Below are 23,173 nucleotides of genomic sequence, written 5' to 3'. Positions count from 1 at the left end.
TGCAATACCCCCTGTTTCACTCTTCCTGCTAAGGATTGCTTTAGCTATTCTGGGTTTCTTATTCTTCCAGATGAATTTCATAATTGCTTGCTCTATTTCTGTAAGGTACGTCATTGGGATTTTAATTGGAATTGCATTGAATTTGTATAGCACTTTAGGTAGTATGGCCATTTTGACAATATTAATTCTTCCTATCCAAGAACATGGAAGATCTTTCCATCATCTAAGGTGTTCTTTAATTTCTTTCATTAGTGTTATATAGTTCTCATTGTAGAGGTCTTTCACCTCTTTTGTGAGATTGATTCCCAAGTATTTTATATTTTTCGAGGCTATTGTGAATGGGGTAGTTTTCCTAATTTCTCTTTCTGAAGATTCATCACTTATGTATAAAAATGCGTTAGATTTATGGGCATTGATCTTGTAACCTGCTACTTTACTGAATTCACTTATGAGTTCTAAGAGTTTTCTGGTGGAATTTCCAGGTTCCTCTAAATATATAATCATGTCATCAGCGAACAGGGATAGTTTGAGTTCTTCTTTCCCAATTCATATCCCTTTAATCTCTTTGGTTTGTCTAATTGCTCTGGCCAGAGTCTCAAGAACGATGTTGAATAGAAGTGGTGAAAGAGGGCATCCCTGCCTTGTTCCAGTTTTTAGGGGGAATGCTTTCAGTTTTTCTCCATTTAGAATGATATTAGCCATGGGCTTAGCATAAATGGCCTTTACAATGTTAAGGAATGTTCCCACTATCCCTATTTTTTCTAGTGTTTTGAGCATGAAGGGGTGCTGTATTTTATCAAATGCTTTTTCTGCATCTATTGAAATAATCATGTGATTCTTGACTTTAAGTCTATTAAAGTCTATTATGCTGAATTATGTTTATTGATTTCCTGATGTTGAACCAACCTTGCATCCCTGGGATGAAACCCACTTCATCATGGTGCACTATCTTTTTAATATGTTTTTGTATGCGATTTGCTAAAATTTTGTTGAGAATTTTTGCGTCGATGTTCATTAAGGATATTGGTCTGAAATTTTCTTTCCTTGATGAGTCTCTGTCTGGTTTAGGTATCAGTGTGATATTGGCTTCATAGAATGAGTTTGGGAGGGTTCCCTCCTCTTCTATTTTATGGAATACTTTGAGAAGTATTGGAATGAGCTCTTCTTTAAAGGTTTTGTAGAACTCGGCTGAGAACCCATCTGGTCCCGGACTTTTCTTTGTTGGTAGGCTTTTGATGACTTCTTCTATTTCAGTACTTGAAATTGGTCTATTTAAATTGTTTATGTCCTCCTCGTTCAGTTTAGGCAATTCATATGTCTCTAGAAACCTGTTGATGTCTTCAAAATTTTCTATTTTGTTGGAGTATTGATTTTCAAAATAGCTTCTAATTATGTTTTGTATTTCAGTCCTGTCTGTTGTGATATTTCCTTGTTCATTCCGAATTTTAGTGATTTGGGTTTTCTCTCGTCTTCTCTTAATTAGTGTGGCTAAAGGTTTATCAATTTTGTTTATTTTTTCAAAGAACCAACTATTTATTTTGTCAATTTTTTGTATTGTTTCTTTTGTTTCAATTTCATTGATTTCAGCTCTGAGTTTAACTATTTCCTGTCTTCTACTATTTTTGGTGCTGTTCTGTTCTTCTTTTTCTAGGGCTTTGAGCTGTAGTGTTAGGTCGTTTATTTGTTGAGTTTTACTTCTTTTATTGAATGCGCTCCATGAAATAAATTTTCCTCTAAGTACTGCTTTCATAGTGTCCCAGAGATTTTGATATGATATTTCTTTGTTCTCATTTACTTCTAAGAATTTTTTAATTTCCTTCCTAATATCTTCTGTTATCCATTCATCATATAATAGCATATTGTTTAATCTCCAGGTGTTGGAATAGTTTCTGTGTTTTACTCTTTCATTTATTTCTAACTTCAATCCATTATGATCTGATAGAATACATGGTAGTGTCTCTATCTTCTTGTATTTGCTAACATTAGCTTTGTGGCATAGTATATGGTCTATTGTAGAGAAGGATCCATGTGCTGCTGAGAAGGAAGTGTATTCGCACTTGGTTGGATGGTATATTCTATAAATGTCCGTTAAGTCTAAATTATTGATTGTGTTATTGAGATCTATGGTTTCTTTATTCAATTTTTGTCTGGAAGATCTGTCCAGTGGTGAGAGAGGCGTGTTAAAATCACCTAGTATTATGGTGTTATGGTCTATTTGGTTTCTGAAATTGAGAAGGATTTGTTTGACATACATGGATGAGCCACTGTTTGGGGCATAGATGTTTATGATTGTTATATCTTGCTGATTTATGCTTCCCTTTAGCAGTATGAAATGACCTTCTTTATCCCTTCTGAGTAACTTTGGCTTGAAGTCCACATTATCAGAAATGAGGATGGATACTCCAGCTGTTTTGCTGAGTCCATGTGCATGGTATGTTTTTCCCCATCCTTTCACTTTTAGTCTATGGGTATCTTTTTCTATGAGGTGAGTCTCTTGCAGGCAACATATTGTTGGATCTTTCTTTTTAATCCAATCCGCCAGTCTATGTCTTTTAATTGATGAATTCAGGCCATTAACATTCAGGGTTATTATTGAGATATGATTTGGTTTCCCAGTCATTTGGTTCATTTTTTAAATTTTATTTATTTATTTGTTTGACACAACTTGTTTCCTCCTTTATTTGACAATTCCTTTAGGATAATTCCTCCCTTTGCTGATTTGCTTCTTTGTTTTTCATCTCTTCCTCATGGAATATTTTGCTGAGAATGTTCTGTAATGCCAGCTTTCTTTTTGTAAATTCTTTTAGCTTTTGTTTATCATGGAAGGATTTTATTTCATCGTCAAATTTGAAGGTATAAGATTCTTGGTTGGCATCCATTTTCTTTCAGGGCTTGAAAAATGTTGTTCCAGGCCCTTCTAGCTTTTAGGATCTGGATTGAAAAATCTGCTGATATCCGTATTGGTTTCCCCCTGAATGTAATTTGGTCTTTTCTCTCACAGCCTTTAAAATTCTGTCTTTATTTTGTATGTTAGGTATTTTCATTATAATGTGCCTTGGTGTGGGTCTGTTGTAATTTTGTGTATTTGGAGTCCTATAAGCCTCTTGAACTTGATTTTCCATTTCATTCTTCAGATTTGGGAAATTTTCTGATATTATTTCATTGAATAAATTGTTGATTCCTTTGGCTTGTTTCTCTAGGCCTTCCTCAATCTCAATAATTCTTAAATTTGGCCTTTTCATGATATCCCATAGTTCTTGGAGATTCTGTTCATGATTTCTTACCATCTTCTCTGTTTGTTCAACTTTGTTTTCAAGGTTAAATATTTTGTCTTCAGTGTCTGAGATTCTGTCTTCCAGGTGTTCTATCCTACTGGGTATGCTTTCTATGGAGTTCTTAATTTGGTTTATTGTTTCCGTCATTTCAAGGATTTCTGTTTGTTTGTTTTTTTTCAATATCTCTAACTCATTATTGAAATGATCTTTTGCTTCCTGTATTTGCTCTTTTAATTGTTGATTGGTGCGATCATTCAATGCCTGCATTTGCTCTTTCATCTCATCATTCAGTGCGTGCATTTGCTCTTTCATCTCATCGTTTGCTTCTCTGATCATTTTAATTATGTACATTCTGAACTCCTTTTCTGTCATTTCTTCTGCCATGCTGTCATTGGGTTTTATTGATGTAACATCTAGATTTGTTTGTGGCATTTTCTTTCCTTGTTTTCTCATATTGTTCAGGTATCAGTGAACCGCTGAGATATTGCAGATTTCCTCTATTGACTTACAATGTCCCTGAAGATTTCTATATATATCCCCCCTTAGCCTTCAGTAGGCTGAAGTCTTGGAGGAAGTTGATAATGCAGTGCTCCACAAGGAAGCTGCCTCTCTAGGAGTGGTGGCCTTCAGGTGGGGTATAATCCCTCCTAGTGGGCAAAGGTGCCTCCACTTGTTGACCAATGGTCATCCAAAGGGGCACTAGGCTGCGGGCTGAGGCAAGGCCTGTTTGGTCCTGAGTCTCTGGTTTTACCGTCCTTGTGGGGAAACCTCACCCGGCAGGGAAGACTCACCCGGTGGGGAGGTCTCGCTAGTCAGTTCCCTCCTAGAGGTTCCCCTCAATTTACAGCTACTGCCTGGGCTGGGCTGCCTTCCTCTGCAAAGTTCCCAGGGGCCCGGCCCTACCTCCTGGGCCTGGGAGACTCACCCTTCACAGATGAATCTCCTTAGGCTGCCCCTCCTCAGAGAATCTGCCCGCAGGCCTGGAACCTTCGCTCCGCCCCTAAGCCTGTCTTTGTGCGGCTCTTCCACCCAGAAGCCTCCTAGATCCTGGGACCCTGCTCTGCACCTAATCGCCTGGCTATGCGGCCCCTCCTCTGAGCAGCCACCTGGGGCCCCGTGCAATCGCTCTGAGTCCCAGAGACCCGCCACACGCCTCTTCCTCCAGACAGCCGCCCAGTATTCCGGTGCGGTCACTAGGAGTCCAAGCAACTCACTGCGTGCCTCCTCCTCCCACCAACCACCCATAGCCCTGGGCAACCAATCACTCCGAGTCGAAGTGATCCTCCCCGTTCCTCCTCCTTCTCCAGATAACCCCCCGGCTGTTCAGGAGCGGTCGCTCTGAGTGGCTCTGAAACCACGTGACCCGCTGCACGCTTCCTCTGGGCAGCCGCCCGGAGCTCTGGTGCGGCCACTGGAGACCAAGCGACCCACCGCGCTCCTCCTCCAGGAAGCCCCCCTGTGATCAGGAGCGGTCGCTTTAAGTCCAAACAACTCACCACTCGCCTTCTCCTCTGAGCAGCCGCCTGGAGCACTAATGCAGTCACTGCGAGTCCACACGACCTGCCGCGCTCCTCCTACTCCTACTCCTACTCCTCAGGGCAGGCCCCGGGGTTCAGAAGTGGTCTGAGTCCAAACAGCTCGCCACGCAGCCCCTCCTCTGTCAACCGCCTGTAGCTCCGGTGTAGTCACTCTGAATCCAAGCGACCGCGCTCCTCTTCCTCCTCTTCGTCCTCAGGGCAGGCCCCGGTGTTCAGAAGCAGTCGTTCTGAGTCCAAACAGCTCTCCTCGCCACTCCTCCCCTGGGCAGCCGCCCGATGTCTTTCAGTTTTAAGAACTTTCTTTAGCATTTCTTGTATAACAGATCTGGTAATGGTAATGATGTATTTTCTCAAGATTTCATTTGTCTTTATCTCTTCTTTATTTCTTTTTTTTTTCCTTTTTTTTAATTGTAAACAAATGGGATACATATCGTGTCTCTGTTTGTACATGGTGTAAAGGCTTACCATTTGTGTAATCATAACTTTACATAGGGTAATGTTGTTTGATTCATTCTGTTATTTTTTCCCTTCCCCTCACCCCTCCCACCCCTCTTATCCCGCTATACAGTCCTTCCTTCCTCCATTCTTGCCCCCCTCCCTAACCCTAACTCTAACCCTAACACTAAACTCTCCCTCCCCCCATTATGTGTCATCATCCACTTATTAGTGATATCATTCATCCTTTGGTTTTTTGAGATTGGCTTATCTCACTTAGCATGATACTCTCCAATTTCATCCATTTGCCTGCAAATGCCATAATTTTATCATTCATTATGGCTGAGTAATATTCCATTGTGTATATATATATATATATGCATACCACAGTTTCTTTATCCACTCATCAATTGAAGGACATCTAGGTGGGTTCCACAATCTGGCTATTGTGAATTGAGCAGCTATGAACATTGATGTGGCTGTATCTCTGTAGTATGCTGATTTTAAGTCCTTTGGGTATAGGTCAAGGAGTGGGATAGCTGGGTCAAATGGTGGTTCCGTTCCAAGTTTTCTAAGGAATCTCCACACTGCTTTCCAGAGTGGCTGCACTAATTTGCAACACCACCAGCAATGTATGAGTGTACCTTTCTCCCCACATCCTCGCCAACACCTGTTGTTGCTTGTATTCTTGATAATCGCCATTCTACTTGGGGTGAGATAGAATCTTAGGGTGGTTTTGATTTGCATTTCTCTTATTACTAGAGATGTTGAACATTTTTCCATATGTTTGTTGATTGCTTGTAGATCTTCTTCTGTGAAGTGTCTATTCATTTCCTTAGCCCATTTGTCGATTGGATTATTTGCATTCTTGCTGCAGAGTTTTTTGAGTTCTTTATAGATTCTGGAGATTAGTGCTCTATCTGAAGTATTATTGGCAAAGATTTTCTACCACTCTGTAGGCTCTTTCTTCACATTGCTGACAGTTTCCTTTGCTGAGAGAAAGCTTTTTAGTTTGAATCTATCCCAGTTATTGATTCTTGCTTTTATTTCTTGTGCTATGGGAGTCCTGTTAAGGAAGTCTGGTCCTAAGCCGACATGTTGAAGATCTGGACCTACTTTTTCTTCTATAATCTGCAGGGTCTCTGGTCTGATTCCGAGGTCCTTAATCCATTTTGAGTTTAGTTTCGTGCATGGTGAGAGATATGGGTTTAGTTTCATTCTGTTGCATATGGATTTCCAATTCTCCCAGCACCATTTGTTGAATGGGCTATCTTTTCTCCATTGCATATTTTTGGCACCTTTGTCTAGTATGAGAAAATTGTATTTATTTGGGTTTGTGTCCGTGTCCTCTATTCTGTACCATTGATCTACCTGTCTATTTTGGTACCAATACCATGCTGTTTTTGTTACTATTGCTTTGTAGTAGAGTTGAAGATCTGGTATTGCAATACCCCCTGTTTCACTCTTCCTGCTAAGGATTGCTTTAGCTATTCTGGGTTTCTTATTCTTCCAGATGAATTTCATAATTGCTTGCTCTATTTCTGTAAGGTACGTCATTGGGATTTTAATTGGAATTGCATTGAATTTGTATAGCACTTTTGGTAGTATGGCCATTTTGACAATATTAATTCTGCCTATCCAAGAACATGGGAGATCTTTCCATCTTCTAAGGTTTTCTTTAATTTCTTTCTTTAGTGTACTGTAGTTCTCATTGTAGAGGTCTTTCACCTCTTTTGTGAGATTGATTCCCAAGTATTTTATTTTTTTCGATGCTATTGGGAATGGGGTAGTTTTCCTGATTATTCTTTCCAAAGATTCATCACTTATGTATAAAAATGCATTAGATTTATGTGCACTGATCTTATATCCCGCTAATTTACTGAATTCACCAATGAGTTCTAAGAGTTTTCTGGTGGAATTTCCAGGTTCCTCTAAGTATATAATCATATCATCAGCAAATAGGGATAGTTTGAGTTCTTCTTTTCCTATTCGTATCCCTTTAATTTCTTTGGTCTGTCTAATTGCTCTGGCTAGAGTTTCAAGGACGATATTGAATAGAAGTGGTGAAAGAGGGCATCCCTGCCTTGTTCCAGTTTTTAGGGGGAATGCTTTCAGTTTTTCACCATTTAGAATGATTTAGCCATGGGCTTAGCATAAATGGCCTTTACAATGTTAAGGAATGTTCCCACTATCCCTATTTTTTCTAATGTTTTGAGCATGAAGGGGTGCTGTATTTTATCAAATGCTTTTTCTGCATCTATTGAGATAATCATGTGATTCTTGACTTTAAGTCTATTGATATGGTGATTTCCATTTATTGATTTCCTGATGTTGAACCAACCTTGCATCCCTGGGATGAAACCCACTTCATCATGGTGCACTATCTTTTTAATATGTTTTTGTATGCGATTTGCTAAAATTTTGTTGAGAATTTTTGCGTCGATGTTCATTAAGGATATTGGTCTGAAATTTTCTTTCCTTGATGTGTCTCTGTCTGGTTAGGTACCAGGGTGATATTAGCTTCATAGAATGAGTTTGGGAGGGTTCCCTCCTCTTCTATTTTATGGAATATTTTGAGAAGTATTGGAATGAGCTCTTCTTTAAAGGTTTTGTAGAACTCGGCTGAGAACCCATCTGGTCCCGGACTTTTCTTTGTTGGTAGGCTTTTGATGACCTCTTCTATTTCAGTACTTGAAATTGGTCTACTTAAATTGTGTATGTCCTCCTCGTTCAGTTTAGGCAATTCATATGTCTCTAGAAACCTGTTGATGTCTTCAAAATTTTCTATTTTGTTGGAGTATAGATTTTCAAAATAGCTTCTAATTATGTTTTGTATTTCAGTCCTGTCTGTTGTGATATTTCCTTGTTCATTCCGAATTTTAGTGATTTGGGTTTTCTCTCGTCTTCTCTTTGTTAGTGGCTAAAGGTTTATCAATTTTGTTTATTTTTTCAAAGAACCAACTATTTATTTTGTCAATTTTTTGTATTGTTTCTTTTGTTTCAATTTCATTGATTTCAGCTCTGAGTTTAACTATTTCCTGTCTTCTACTACTTTTGGTGCTGTTCTGTTCTTCTTTTTCTAGGGCCTTGAGCTATAGTGTTAGGTCGTTTATTTGTTGAGTTTTACTTCTTTTATTAAATGAGCTCCATGAAATAAATTTCCCTCTAAGTACTGCTTTCATAGTGTCCCAGAGATTTTGATATGATGTTTCTTTGTTCTCATTTACTTCTAAGAATTTTTTAATTTCCTTCCTAATATCTTCTGTTATCCATTCATCATATAATAGCATATTGTTTAATCTCCAGGTGTTGGAATAGTTTCTGTTTTTTACTCTTTCACTTATTTCTAACTTCAATCCATTATGATCTGATAGAATACAAGGTAGTGTCTCTATCTTCTTGTATTTGCTAACATTAAATTTGTGGCATAATATATGGTCTATTGTAGATAAGGATCCATGTGCTGCTGAGAAGGAAGTGTATTCGCTCTTGATTGGATGGTATAGTCTATAAATGTCCGTTAAGTCTAAATTATTGATTGTGTTATTGAGATCTATGGTTTCTTTATTCAATTTTTGTTTGGAAGATCTGTCCAGTGGTGAGAGAGGCATGTTAAAATCACCTAGTATTATTGTGTTATGGTCTATTTGGTCTCTGAAATTCAGAAGGATTTGTTTAACATACATGGATGAACCACTGTTTGGGGCATAGATGTTTATGATTGTTATATCTTGCTGATTTATGCTTCCCTTAAGCAGTATGAAATGACCTTCTTTATCCCTTCTGACTAACTTTGGCTTAAAGTCCACATTATCGGAAATGAGGATGGATACTCCAGCTTTTTTGCTGAGTCCATGTGCATGGTATGTTTTTCCCCATCCTTTCACCTTTAGTCTATGGGTATCTTTTTCTATGAGGTGAGTCTCTTGCAGGCAACATATTGTTGGATCTTTCTTTTTAATCCAATCTGCCAGTCTGTGTCTTTTGACTGATGAATTCAGGCCATTAACATTCAGGGTTATTATAGAGATATGATTTGGGTTCCCAGTCATTTGGTTCATTTTTTTAAATTTTATTGATTGATTGATTGATTGATTGGACACGACTTGGTTCCTCCTTTATTTGACAATTCCTTTAGGATAATTCCTCCCTTTGCTGATTTGCTTCTTTGTTTTTCATCTCTTCCTCATGGAATATTTTGCTGAGAATGTTCTGTAATGCCAGCTTTCTTTTTGTAAATTCTTTTAGCTTTTGTTTATCATGGAAGGATTTTATTTCATCGTCAAATTTGAAGGTAAGTTTTGCTGGGTATAAGATTCTTGGTTGGCATCCATTTTCTTTCAGGGCTTGAAAAATGTTGTTCCAGGCCCTTCTAGCTTTTAGGGTCTGGATTGAAAAATCTGCTGATATCCGTATTGGTTTCCCCCTGAATGTAATTTGGTCTTTTCTCTCACAACCTTTAAAATTCTGTCTTTATTTTGTATGTTAGGTATTTTCATTATAATGTGCCTTGGTGTGGGTCTGTTGTAATTTTGTGTATTTGGAGTCCTATAAGCCTCTTGAACTTGATTTTCCATTTCATTCTTCAGATTTGGGAAATTTTCTGATATTATTTCATTGAATAAATTGTTGATTCCTTTGGCTTGTTTCTCTAGGCCTTCCTCAATCTCAATAATTCTTAAATTTGGCCTTTTCATGATATCCCATAGTTCTTGGAGATTCTGTTCATGATTTCTTACCATCTTCTCTGTTTGTTCAACTTTGTTTTCAAGGTTAAATATTTTGTCTTCAATGTCTGAGGTTCTGTCTTCCAGGTGTTCTATCCTATTGGATATGCTTTCTATGGAGTTCTTAATTTGGTTTATTGTTTCCTTCATTTCAAGGATTTCTGTTTGTTTTTTTCAATATCTCTTACTCTTTATTGAAATGATCTTTTGCTTCCTGCATTTGCTCTTTTAACTGTCGATTGGTGCGATCATTCAATGCCTGCATTTGCTCTTTCATCTCATCATTCAGTGCGTGCATTTGCTCTTTCATCTCATCGTTTGCTTCTCTGATCATTTTAATTATGTACATTCTGAACTCCTTTTCTGTCATTTCTTCTGTCATGCTGTCATTGGGTTTTATTGATGTAACATCTAGATTTGTTTGTGGCATTTTCTTTCCTTGTTTTCTCATATTGTTCAGGTATCAGTGGACCGCTGAGATATTGCAGATTTCCTCTATTGACTTATAATGTCCCTGAAGATTTCTAGTATCTTTCCTCTTAGCCTTCAGTAGGCTGAAGTCTTGGAGGAAGTTGATAGCGCGGTGCTCCACAAGGAAGCTGCGTCTCTAGGGGTGGTGGTCTTCAGGTGCTAGTGGGCAGAGGTGCCTCCACTTGTTGACCAATGGTCATCCAAAGGGGAACTAGGCTGCGGGCTGAGGCAAGGCCTATTTGGGCCTGTGTCTCTGATTTTACCGTCCTTTTGGGAAAACCTCACCCGGCAGGGAAGACTCACCTGGTGGGGAGGTCTCGCTGGTCAGTTCCCCTCCTAGAGGGTCCCCTCAATCTACAGCTACCACCTGGGCTGGGCTGCCTTCCTCTGCAAAGTTCCCAGGGGCCCGGACCTACCTCCTGGGCCTGGGAGCCTCACCCTTTGCAGACGAGTCTCTTTAGGCTGCCTCTCCTCAGAGAAGCTCACGCAGTCCTGGAACCTTTGCTCCGCCTCTAAGCATGTCTCTGTGTGGCTCTTCCATCAAGAAGCCTTCTAGGTCCTGGGACCCTGCTCTGCACCTAATCGCCTGGCTATGTGGCCCCTCCTCTGAGCAGCCACCTGGAGCCCCGTACAATCGCTCCGAGTCCCAGTGACCCGCCGCCTGCCTCTTCCTCCAGACAGCCGCCTGGTGTTCCAGTGTGGTCACTAGGAGTCCAAGCAACTCACTGCGTGTCTCCTCCTCCCACAAACTGCCCATAACCCTGGGCAGTCACTCCGATTCCACGTGACCCGCCCCATTCCTCCTCCTCCTCTGGGTAGCCCCCCGGGTGTTCAGGAGCGGTCACTCTGAGTCCAAGTGACCCACTGCATGCCTCCTCCAGGCAGCTGCCCGGAGCTCTGGTGCGGCCTCTCCGAGACCAAGCGACCCACCGCGCTCCTCCTCCGGGCAGCCCCCCAGTGTTCAGGAGCGGTCGCTTTGAGTTCAAACAACTCACCCCTCGCCTCCTCCTCTGAGCAGCCACCTGGAGCTCTGATGCAGTCACTCCAAGTCCAAGCGACCCGCCGTGCTCCTCCTCCTCCTCCGGGCTGGCCCCGGTGTTCAGGAGTGGTCGCTCTGAGTCCAAACAGCTCTCCTCCCAGCTCCTTCTCTGGGCAGCTGCCCGGAGCCCCAGTGGTTGCTCCGAGTCCAAGCGCTGTGCTGAGCGGCCTCTATGATGCTTCCAGTTGTCCGAGTTCACTGCTTCAGCAGGGGAAGGGGTGTCTCGCTGGGCAGCTCTACTTCACAAAGTTCCCTGTGTTCTGGGACTACCACCCCATCCGGGACACCTCCCCAACAGGAGAGACTCACCCGGCTGCTTTGAGTTGGTCTCAAGTCTCTCAATATCTCCTCTTTTGAATCCTGAGTCCTGGAGCAACATGAAATGCAGCCACCATCTAGTCTGCCATCTTGAAAAAACCCTCTTCTTTATTTCTAAAGGCTAGTTTTTCTGGGTATAGTATCCTCAGTAGATTTTTGTTTCTTTTTCCTTTGTTACTATGAAAATCTCAGGCCACTCTCTCCTGGTTTATCAGGTCTCTGCTAAGAAGTCTACTTTCAGGTGAATTGGGAGACCCCAATGTGCTATTTGTCTCTTTTCTCTTGCAGTTTTGAGAATCTTCTCTTCATCTTCCACCTTTTAGAGCTTGATCATAAAATATCTTGGGCTAGACCTGGTGTAAGTTAAATCGGGTACCTTTGACGTTCTTGTACTTGGATATTTGTATCCTTCTCTGGGCTTGAGAAACTTCATGTTATTATTTCTTTGAGTAAGCTTTTTACCCCTTCAGCATTTTCAAGTGCTTCTTGAACACCAATAACCCCAGATGCCTCATCACCATTACTGGCTGGTGGTCACACTGAAGGATTTTACCTGGCCCTGGGTAGACGGATGGACCACCCCAGGTTTCTTTATCATACCTGTGGCCACCCATGCCCCCAAACTGTGTCACATCCTGAGCCCACAGCCCACTAAGACCAACGCAACATGAGTAGGAGAAAGGCTCACTATGGGCTGCCTATTACTGAGATGGATTTATGGCCTAATCTGCTGTTAGCTAGAATAGAAATACAATAGACTGAGGCCATGTATCTTCCCCTGGCACTGGTACTGTTCCCAAGGCTGCATCTTCAGACAGGCCTGGGGATGAACCCACCAGGATCTGCCTGGTGTTAAGGTTCACCAAATTAGCACTAAGTTCCAGGGCAAAGTCTTGAGCTTACTACCCTCTCCTACCCACAGTGAATGGCATCTTGCACCATGCTGTGCTGCCCAAGGTTGAGGTCGTTTTGTGAAGGCAGTCCTTTGACCACCAAGACTGACACTAAGCAGGTAACACACGTAAGTCTCAGTTGCAAAGACCTGCACAGTATCAGGGGTGTTTGGAGGCCCACACCATAGAGGGCAGTGAAACAGGCCAAAACATGTCTGTACCAGTGGGATGCAGGTCTGTCGAGTTCAGGAGCAGTTATAGAACGTATCTTAGAGCACTGGCCTCAGACGATAGCTGGCTGTCTGAGACTGGTGGTGGAGGACACCAAGGTTGACTCTAAGCTAGTTTGTACCTGACTCTCATAGCTGCAGCAGCCTGCACAGTCTCAGGAAGAGGGTAGGTGTGCCCCAGTTCCATTCTACAGCTAGAGATGATGCAGGCAAAAATTGAAGTCTATTCTCTAGTGAACATATTTCCACCTGATGCTGGGGCTGGTGTAGAGGCTCTATCTATGAACTCTGGCCTGTGAATGAGGTCTTCAGTTTCTAATAGGCACTGGGGCTCCAACACAGCCCTGTGCTGGCTTTCATGCCCTGCTCCCAGCTGTGCTGCTAGAGATTGGAGGAAATTTGATGGAGGCGGTCAGCCACCTGGCCTAACAATTCCTGTCCACGGGTATTGGTCTGGCAGTAGGGGTCACAGGGCTTTTCCTAGCACTGGATTTCACCATGGTGGGTCTGGCAGGGGGCTTCAAGTCTAAGGCCTTTAACTCAGTTCTCTCTCCCTCCCCCAAGGGAGGACTTATGTGCTGGACACCTTGAAGTTGGAGAAGGGGTGACACTTTCCTTCCTGCCTTCTTCTGTATGTCTTTTTATTTTGTTATACTGAAAGCAGGTCCTATAATCTCTTATCTGATTTCCTTGGCTCTTGTGAAGGCAGTTCAACTTGGTGCTCTTTGGGGAGACATCACTGGAGGCTCTTACTCAGCTGCTATCTGTGAGAGAGAGAGAGAGAAAGAGAGAGAGAGAGTGTGTGTGTGTGTGTGTGTGTTGATGTGTGTGTGTTTGTGTTGGTGTGTGTGTGTAGAGGAGAGCGAGCATGCTGGGGAAGGACCCAGGGCCTCCCACAAGGAGAGGGTAGTAAGCTCAAGACTTTACCCATGAGCTGCATCCCAGCTCTTAACCACCACCTTCTCCACCTCACCAGGTTCTTGCTTGACTCTGCTCTTGCTTCCATAAGAAAAAGCTCCTCCTTCACCTTTTTACCTATCTTACCTTTAGACTGTGGTTTAAAATTCCATGTTTTAAAAGGGTTCTGGGGCTTTGTTTCCCAGTTTGAAAACCATTGGATGATATCTAAATGTTCTACATTCTTCGACCATATTCTAATTGTCATCAGAGTCCAAGAAGCAATTTTAAAAGACTTTTGTCTTCCCCAAATAGTAGTGAAATCATACCTAACCCTATTAGCTAGCCCTGACTTTCAGTTTTCATTGTATGATCTTTGTAAAGTCTCCTATTATTTCGTGCCTTCGATTTCTCATCTGAAAAATGAAGAGCTGGATTCATTAGACCTTAGATCTAGATCTAGATCAGAGACTAGACCCTTCTCAATTCCATGATTTATACATCATTTCATTTGTCTTGTTTTCCACATTTTCAAAGTCATCATATTGATGGTCATTCATATAAAGAGTAATGAGTAATGTTAAAATAACTGTGGGAAATTACATTGTTTTTTGTGGAAAAAAGATAAAGATGCTTGGAAATACCATGCTACCCACTGTGAGCCTGGATGGAATCCCTACAATCGTAATTGCTACAAACTTCAGAAAGAAGAAAAGGCCTGGAATGAAGCTTTGCACTCTTGCCAGTCTGATAACAGCACATTAATAGACATAGCTTCATTAGCAGAGGTGGAGTTCCTTGTAAACCTGCTTACAGATGGTAAGTACCTTTGCCTTTGGTTTAAGAAGCATGAAACATGATGCAGTAACTGTTTTATTAGTGGAGTTGAAAAGAAATTTAAGCTGTCTAAAAGTGATTATTTATTTAGATTTTCTAAATAATATTCAGGAATGCAAATTCATTGGATTTTTACTAAATGTAGGTTCAGAAACATTGTAACACCTCTACATATGCCATATGTACTATATGTCTTTTAATTGTTTTAAGGAGTAAATGTCATTTCCTGAAACTAACACAAAACCTTAACCTATGAATTAGTTTTATGGCCATTATATAGCAGTTGTGTGCTGGTCATGTAAAGGGAATTCCTCAAGCAAAGAATTAAATGAAATAACTTGAGCCAGTGAAAAGAGGTCATTTATCTGGCATGGTGATTTTCAGGCACAGGGCCAGTCTGCTCCTCCCTGCCTCACGTAGTTGACAGGAATCCTGCTGGAAGACATTGAAATCATTCATTTTTCAGTGTTTTAAAATGAAAACAAACCAAAAAATACCCAGGACTCTACTTCGATGACCTTTTTAATGCTAGATTATGGTTTGGAGTGAAAACACAAATCTTCCTGTCACTTTCTGTCTAAGACTGCCTCTGTGCCCACAAGGGCACTTACACATCTCTTAGCCACCTCGGTTCTCCTGACCCTACCCAGACTGTCACTCTTTGTTACTTTTCTGGAAATCCATTGCTCCCATTTTTTTTTTCCATATCTCTTATTGGTGAGTTATAATCATACATAATGGTGGGATTTGTTGTTACATATTTATACATGCACAATGATATAACAATATAATTTGGCCAAATTAATTAATTTAAGGACTTCTGTTCCTTTTCTCCTTGGTGTGTGGGGAGGGGGTGAAAAAGGAAAAAATATTAAAACTAGATAGCTTTACAAGTGTTTTTTCTTTTAAAAGTGCCCTTTTCACAGTCCAATAAACCTTCCCATTTTTTCCTTTTTCTAGGCAGAAGCAAAACCAGACTTTTCAGATCTATTTTACATACTGTAATAGGAGATAGAGTCCCAGGAATCTGACTTGCTTCAGTTTTCTCATTGGGGTGGCTTTAGCACACACTCTGTCTCACTTAAAATGTCTTGAAGCAGATCTGAATATTGTAGGAGGGAAAAGTTTAGACAGATACTTATACTGAGACTTAAACAGGTTTCCTCACATGAAGCAATAACATGCAAAGTAGTATGCTTTAGTAATAATCTCAGTGCATTATCACCTTTGCAAATAATAGAATCTCTTAAGTAATTTACAATTGTCTCTTACAGAAAATGCATCTGAAACATGGATTGGTTTGAGCAGCAATAAAATTCCAGTTTCCTTTGAATGGTCCAATGGCTCCTCAGTCATCTTTACAAATTGGCACACACTGGAGCCCCAAATTCTTCCAAATAGAAGCCAGTTATGTGTCTCAGCAGAGCAATCTGTAAGTTGATTCATTTTTTTTCAGTCTTTTATTGGACCTGTGTTGAAGACCACCTTTACCAAGGATTTGGGCCACAACAGAGACCAAGACACTTAGTTCTGTGACACCTTTATTGTTGTATGTCTTACAGCCTGCATAACATGTGCAGTCACAATTATACATGCTAATGCAGTGCCTCTGAGTTCCTTTAGGGGAGGAAGAAACAGTGACCTCCTAAATTTTTGTCATGGGTCTAACTCTGTTGAAATCTACCACAGCTACTATAGTCAAAGACCTATTGACTAATTGGTTTTGATATAATTATAATGACCTTCATTTCCTATTGACTGACAGGAAGATTTCGCTTAGCATTTTTATAGAACAGGAGCCAACATTTGGATAGGATGGCTTTAAGAGAGGAAGGCAGGTATTCTCCTCTAATGGTATATTTTGTAGCCCACTTTTTGGCATCTTAGCTTCTTAAGTAGAGATATATAAAAATCAACACTTATTTTCCTCAAATAAGCCTTAATATAAAATACTTGTTATAGTTAACAAGTTACTTAATTATATTTAACACCTAAATTTGAATATGAAAGCCTAGGAAACCACTCATTCATCCATCCATCCATCCAACAGTTATCAAGCAACTATGGTGAGACTGATTGGATGATTTACTGACTTTATGGAAGGGACAGTGCTTCCCTTACAGATAAAGATGTCAGACCTTGACAGTGTTTCTGAGGGTCATGGAAGGACTCCATATTCCCTTAAAATTCTGTATACCTGAAATACCAACTGAAATTTGAATTGTGTGATTTTAGTCTTAGGTTCTGATTTGATTTAAAATTTAAAAATCATTTGGGAAATTAAAATTTTAATATGCTGGCAGATATTATATTATTGTTCATGAGGAGTCTGAGAATAGCCATTGGTAGAGCTAGGAGAAGACATGAAGGTATCTGCCTCTTATGTAAAGAGCTGGGTGATGCTCTGAAAACTCAGTGATGAAGAAGGACTTTGGGGTTGAACATGATTTTCAACCATGCCAGTGTTATCTAGGATGATTCACAGTGGCTTCCAGGTATTTCCCCAGCATCAAGTTTATTCATGAAAGCAGCAAAGTCTTTGATTTAGTACTTAGAAGTGGTTGGAAAGAGGAAGCAGCACTCTCAATCAATCAGAGGAATGACTCCATCCAAGTGGTTCTCAGGCATGACCTAAACCCAGCAGCGTACCGTCACCTGAAGCCTCATTACAATAGCAAATTCTCAGGTCCCACCAGGACCACTGAATGAAACATCTGGTCAAAGACTACAGCCATCAGTGTTTCAGGAGCCCCTCCAGGTGATTCTGGTACACACTAATGATTTTGAACCACTACTCCATCCCATCTTTTTAAAAGGAAATTTGAGAGCAGCTTCATGCAAAACCAGACTGACCCTGCTATCAATCCTTGCTCTAATTGTTTACCGACTGTAGAACTTTGTGCAAAGCATTAAACCTAATCTTCAAAATAGAATAATTGTTACCTGTTAGGAACAATGAAATTCATGAAAATCACCCAACATTAAGCCTAGCACACAGCAGCAACCAAGAAATGTCAGTTGTTTTCTCCCTCCTGCCCACTGATTCTAGATTACAGGCCTCAGAACTGTCTCATGCTGGAGAGATAGGGGACCTTGCCATCCTTGGAGAGGCTACAGCCCTTTCCGTGACTAACCAGGGTCCTGAAACATTGCCCCACTGGAAACACTTTCTATTGATCAGATGTTGGGTCATAATAAGGGGTGTTGCCCACAAGCATCAGCATAGAGTATTCATTCATCTTATAACATTTCCCCCGACAGGAGGGACATTGGAAAGTTAAAAATTGTGAAGAAACCTATTTTTACATTTGTAAAAAAGCAGGCCATGTTCTTTCTGATGCCGAATCAGGATGTCAAGCGGTAAGTACAGTTAACACTGAAATTTAGGTACAGGGTCTACAAAGGTAGAATAATATATCTGCCCCCAATTTAAAGTAAATCTCTGCCCTCCCCACCTTTGCTTTCTCTTCCCTCTCTTTCCTCCCTCTCCATTCCTCCTCTCCTTCCTCTCTCATTTTTTGTTTTTTTGTTTTTTCCTGAATGTGGGCTACGTTTTACAAACCAAACAATCACCTGAAGGACTTTCAGCCCTGAGAAAGATGGTTGTCTCGCTGTGCTCTTTGACCCAAGACTACTCTTTTTTTTTTTTTTAATAAAAAGTGTAAATGATCCTGTTGCACCATCTGTACAAACAATGGCTGTGGCATGATGCCTCGCCTCACACATGCTTTCGTAGTTCTCAAATGGGCTTGTCAGAGAAATGCAGACGTGTTCCTGGGAGTCAGGGTGAGCTTCTGCACCCGGCTTCTCGCCTTCAGCTTCCCCTTCTGAGACTTAAATATCAGAACAGAATAAAATAATGGAGAGAAGAGCATGCTTCCCATGTATACTTTATTTGGGAAAGGGATAATAAAGATACTTTAAATTTAATATAAGTACCAAAGGAATTTAGATAGTTTAAATTTAAAAAAAGTAATACTTTAAATTTAAACCTAAAAGGGAGAAAATTCTCTCTTTAAATTTTCTTGAATAGTTACTGCCCCCAAATAAAATTACATTTTTAAAAATCTACCTATCAGTGTCCCCAGCACATGGACTCATGTCCTCTCTCCCTCCCCCTCTCCCTCTCTTCTTTTTTACAATATTTTTTAGTTGTTGCTGGACCTTTATTTTATTCGTTTCTTTATATTCTGTGCTGAGGATCGAACCCAGTGCCTCACACCTGAGAGGCAAGCGTTCTACCCCTGAGCCATGACCCCAGCCTTCGCCCTCTTTTTCACTGGAAATTTTTATGCTGTGTGTTATTCTCAAAAATTTCCCAGACTGGTTTTTATGTAACTCCACTTTAATTCTTTTCTTCTTTAATCCAATTATTTATGTTCAAACTAAACAGTGATCCATCTCTGCAAAACTATGTTTCATTTGTTAATCAATGCATAAACACAGGAACTATAGCTTCAAACTCCAGCTGGACACGCGATGAGCCATAGCTGACCCTTCGCCAAACATTTTACCTAAGGATTCCAGTTTCTGAATTAATTATAGATTAATTCACTGACCTAATCTCTACCTTATGTGACTTTCAAGACAACTCCACATGTTTTATTTTTTTGAAAGAGCAATTAACTTCTTCTACAGCAAAGGCGGAATGCTCTTTTTGAACTTCTGTTTACTGCTTCTTTTTCCCGTCTAGAATTACCAGTATTTCAAGATTCTGAATCTAGTTCTTTAGTTGTATGGGAAAAATCCTGATAATTTTTGCTTTACATCAGCCTCTGAATATAGTTTCCAAAGATTCCTTTCTTTTATCCATTTGCTTTAATGGAACTCTCTAAACAGTGTCCCCTTGCAAAATCAATTTATAAAATCAGTCTTATTCAAAGCCAAAAAACAAAGTAATTTTTTTTTCCTCTGAGTCACTTTTTGGGGATTGGACAGTATAAACAATTGCTTCAGTATTGTTACCCTCATCCTTTTATTTAGCTATCATACAAAGGGTGACTGTCCACTCACTCTCTCTCCACTCTTCCGTTACGTGGACAAGGCCTTGCACTGCAGAGGTTTTGTTCTCCCGATCACTACTAAGCCACTTCTTTTTGCCCTCCCTTTTCTTGAGGATCTTCAGTTCTTGGATTTTTGTTTTGCTAAGCTGTCCATGATCCAAAAACGGCTAATGAAGAAGGAATCGTTTGTTAGGAGGGTCAAATTGTCAGCCTCCCTCCACCTGTCCTTCCAGGCACAAAAGCAGTCTAACCTCCTGCCCGGCCCCGGAGTGACGCTCACAGGGGTCTGCCAGGAGCTTCAGTTACACAGAGAGGACTGGGAGTGGAGGTAGAGGGCAGTGAGTTCAGAGCAGACCCTGCACGGCTGGATGTGGCAGCTCTGGGATCCACGTCATTTCATGAAATGTTTTGAACCAAAATATCAGATTTTAAAATTAAGAGTTTCTTTAATTGACCACAAGACTGAGACCTTTTCCAAGAAATATTCTAGAAAGCATTTTATGCCCAATCAAAAGAAGGTAAGCATTGGCATGATGCAAAGTAGAAAGAAAAAAAGGGACATATAAGTGGTGTAGTTTAATAATACTGAAACAAAGATAACTAAATTACTCAGTTGAAATATAATGAATGTATGTTTCCTGTACCATGTGATTTTTACAAAAAGAGCAGCCCTACCTTGCTCCTAGGGCTAAGCCATAAAGCAGCATATATGTCATTTTTGTCTGAGTACCAGAATTTGCTTTCTTCTTCTCTAAAAGTCCAGCCAGTTAATTTAGGAATAATCTTTGCCATCTATGTGTGTATATACTTTTTGACCACTCTCTATTTGGAAGTATCATAATCAAACTAAGACCACCCTCAATTGCAGTAGAATTGGGTTCAAGGCTCAGCTGGTCCACTAGTTGGTGATTTTATTTAAGTCCCTAAGCTCAATGAGATAACATGAAATAATCAATATGAAAGAAAGTTGAAAATAAAAACTCCAATATTATCTAGACACACTTTTCTTCTTTGCTCATACTGATTCCCTTCCTCTAAGATCTCTCTGCCTTCATTGACTCTTTGGTTTACAATAGCCCCATGAATATTATACTATTCCATTTTACAGATAAGAAGACTAGGTGTGGAGACATTAAGTTTATCAAACTTCATTCAATATTAATAGATAAAGTCACACAATGGTAGAACCAGAATTCAAACATGCCTTCTAACTCCAGAGCCAACATGCTTAATTTCTACTCTAATGTAAAGGCCATTTGTGTGAAACTGTGGACAGGAAGGGGGATATCTTGAATGAGAGATCTTGAGTGAGCATTCCTTTATTTTCTTTTTAGTTTGAGGGTCTTTTGTTTTGTTTTGTTTGCTCTGTTGTCCCCTTTGTTTTCATTTGTGTTTGATTTTTTGCATTATTAAGTTAATTAAAACTTCTAGTTTGTTCAGATAATTTAGAAAGTGTATAGAAATGGCTGTAGCTAATGGCACCACCAGAGAGAAGAAATATGAAGATAGCCAGACAAAATTCAAGGCGATTTGAGTGAGTCTAAGAAAAAAAGTTATGTATGTAAGAATATGCAAAAAAGATCTATTGGTATTTAACTAAATCAGAATGTGTTGTTGATTTTCCCTTTTCTTGTTTAAGGGATGGGAGAGACATGGTGGATTCTGTTATAAAATTGACACCGTCCTCCGAACCTTCGACCATGCTTCCAGTGGTTACTACTGTCCTCCGGCACTTGCAACCATTACAAACAGGTAAAATAAAAATTTTCTAGCAGAAACATGACTATGCGTTGACATGAGGGCTCTTGGAATGATAAAATCTAACCATAATCAGCACTTCTCAAAAATCTAAATTGTGCTGTACAGTAGGGTATTAAATCATCTATAGCATTTATGGAGGTGAATTTAAATCTTCCGATGTTATTCCTAAATTGATTTTTCAAATGACAAATAGTAAAATTTAAGATGACTTGTACTTTCCACAAAGATTTATTCATTACTAGCTTTGCTAATATATTTGGTCATATTTAGGTTTTTATTTTCTAAATGCTTATCATGGAAAACAAATATTTAACAAGTATTTTTTTCAACATAATATGTGTGAGCTGCATTGGGTCTTCCTTAAGCAGAAAAGGAAGTGTAATGAAAATGTGGAAGATATTCAAATACCTCACCATTGCTTCTCAGGTCTATTTTGTTTAAACTTAAACTTCTCCGTGCACAGATGTCTTCCTGATCCTGCAGAGGGCTGTGCCTTTTTACATACACTTCATATCATTTGCAGCATGCTGCTCGGTATAAAAGTGCCATAACAAAGGTGACCTCCTGTCACAATCAATGTCAAGAACAGTGAGTGCTGGAAGATCACTGCTAGGCCCCCTTAAACCTTCTGCAAGCACCTTGGGTCAGAAGTCCCCAATCAGCAAGTCAACACTGGACATTACAGAAACTTGACCAATGAAACCAGGGTCCTCCATTCCTAAAACAGAAGGAGAATAGAACTCTTCCGTGTTTCCACAGGAAATACACCTGCAAAACAATCTCTCACTTTTGTGCCTAGCCACCACCTTTGAAAATATCCACTGAAAACTATGTGTGGTGGTACATTCTGTAGCCCCCAGCTACTTGGGAGACTGAAGTTGGAAGATTACCTGAGCAAGACCAATCTGAGCAACATACTGAGAGCCAGTATGAAAAAAAAAAAAAAATCCAATGACTTCTAGAAAATAGAACTGGTGCTGTGGTTTTATCTAAAGACCCTTCATGCATCTGTCTGATTTCTAGAAGGACCCTGTATGCTTTCTCTGATCTCCCTTGATTTGGAAGTAAACATTCTTAGCCACCAGTGTTTTCTCTCATCTCTCACCCTCTTTCTTTCTTCACTCCTTCCACCTATCCTGAAACTTTTCTGGTATTTCCTCCAAAAAATGCACAGGAATGTGCACGCACTTGTGTGCAGAGGAATGGATGATCACACACAGGGAAATGGACTGATATCATGTGGCACACTAAATGATCTTCCTCAGGGTGTAGCACTACCTTTGATGTATCTCAGCATTGTTTTTAGTTCTGCCTCCCTGCCCACCTCCGCACACACACACACCCCGCACCATCCCAGGTATAGCTACCAGGCAGAAGGAAGCCTTTATCCCCTCAACTAGCTAGGCCCCCTCAAAGCTTCCACAAGCACCTTGAGTCAGAAGTCCTCAATCAGCAAATTAACACTGGACATTACAGAAGCTTGACCAAATAAAACGAGGGTCCTCTATTCATTATAACTTAATTATTCTGTACTGAAGAAAATAAGTATAATTATTTCATCTATTTTTATGTCTCCTTTCTTTTCTTTTTTTTAATTTTTTTGTTTGTTTGTTTAATGTTCATTGAGGACCTGTCGCATACCTGGCACAGTGTTAATTACTTTTCATATGTTATCTGACCATGCAAAAAATTAATAGTCAAGAGTTTATTAGAAAATTATTTACTGAATGCCTGTTTTGTGAGAGGTAC

At 40.2% G+C, this 23,173-nt stretch overlaps 1 protein-coding gene across 1 annotated transcript in view; it reads left to right on the top strand.

Annotated features, from left to right (window-relative positions):
- PLA2R1 (phospholipase A2 receptor 1) overlaps window positions 1-23,173 on the top strand; it is a 142,083-nt gene that overhangs the window by 42,360 nt on the left and 76,550 nt on the right. The window contains 4 exon segments of the mRNA XM_079131752.1: window positions 14,448-14,642; window positions 15,935-16,092; window positions 17,922-18,020; window positions 21,303-21,415. Of these exon segments, the coding sequence (XP_078987878.1) occupies window positions 14,448-14,642; window positions 15,935-16,092; window positions 17,922-18,020; window positions 21,303-21,415 (565 nt within the window).

The sequence above is a fragment of the Sciurus vulgaris genome (assembly GCF_902686455.1).
Source record: "Sciurus vulgaris genome assembly, chromosome: 3".
NCBI lineage: Eukaryota > Metazoa > Chordata > Mammalia > Rodentia > Sciuridae > Sciurus > Sciurus vulgaris.
Note: the sequence above shows the minus strand (reverse complement) of the source record. Positions and strands in the feature narration are given on the sequence as shown.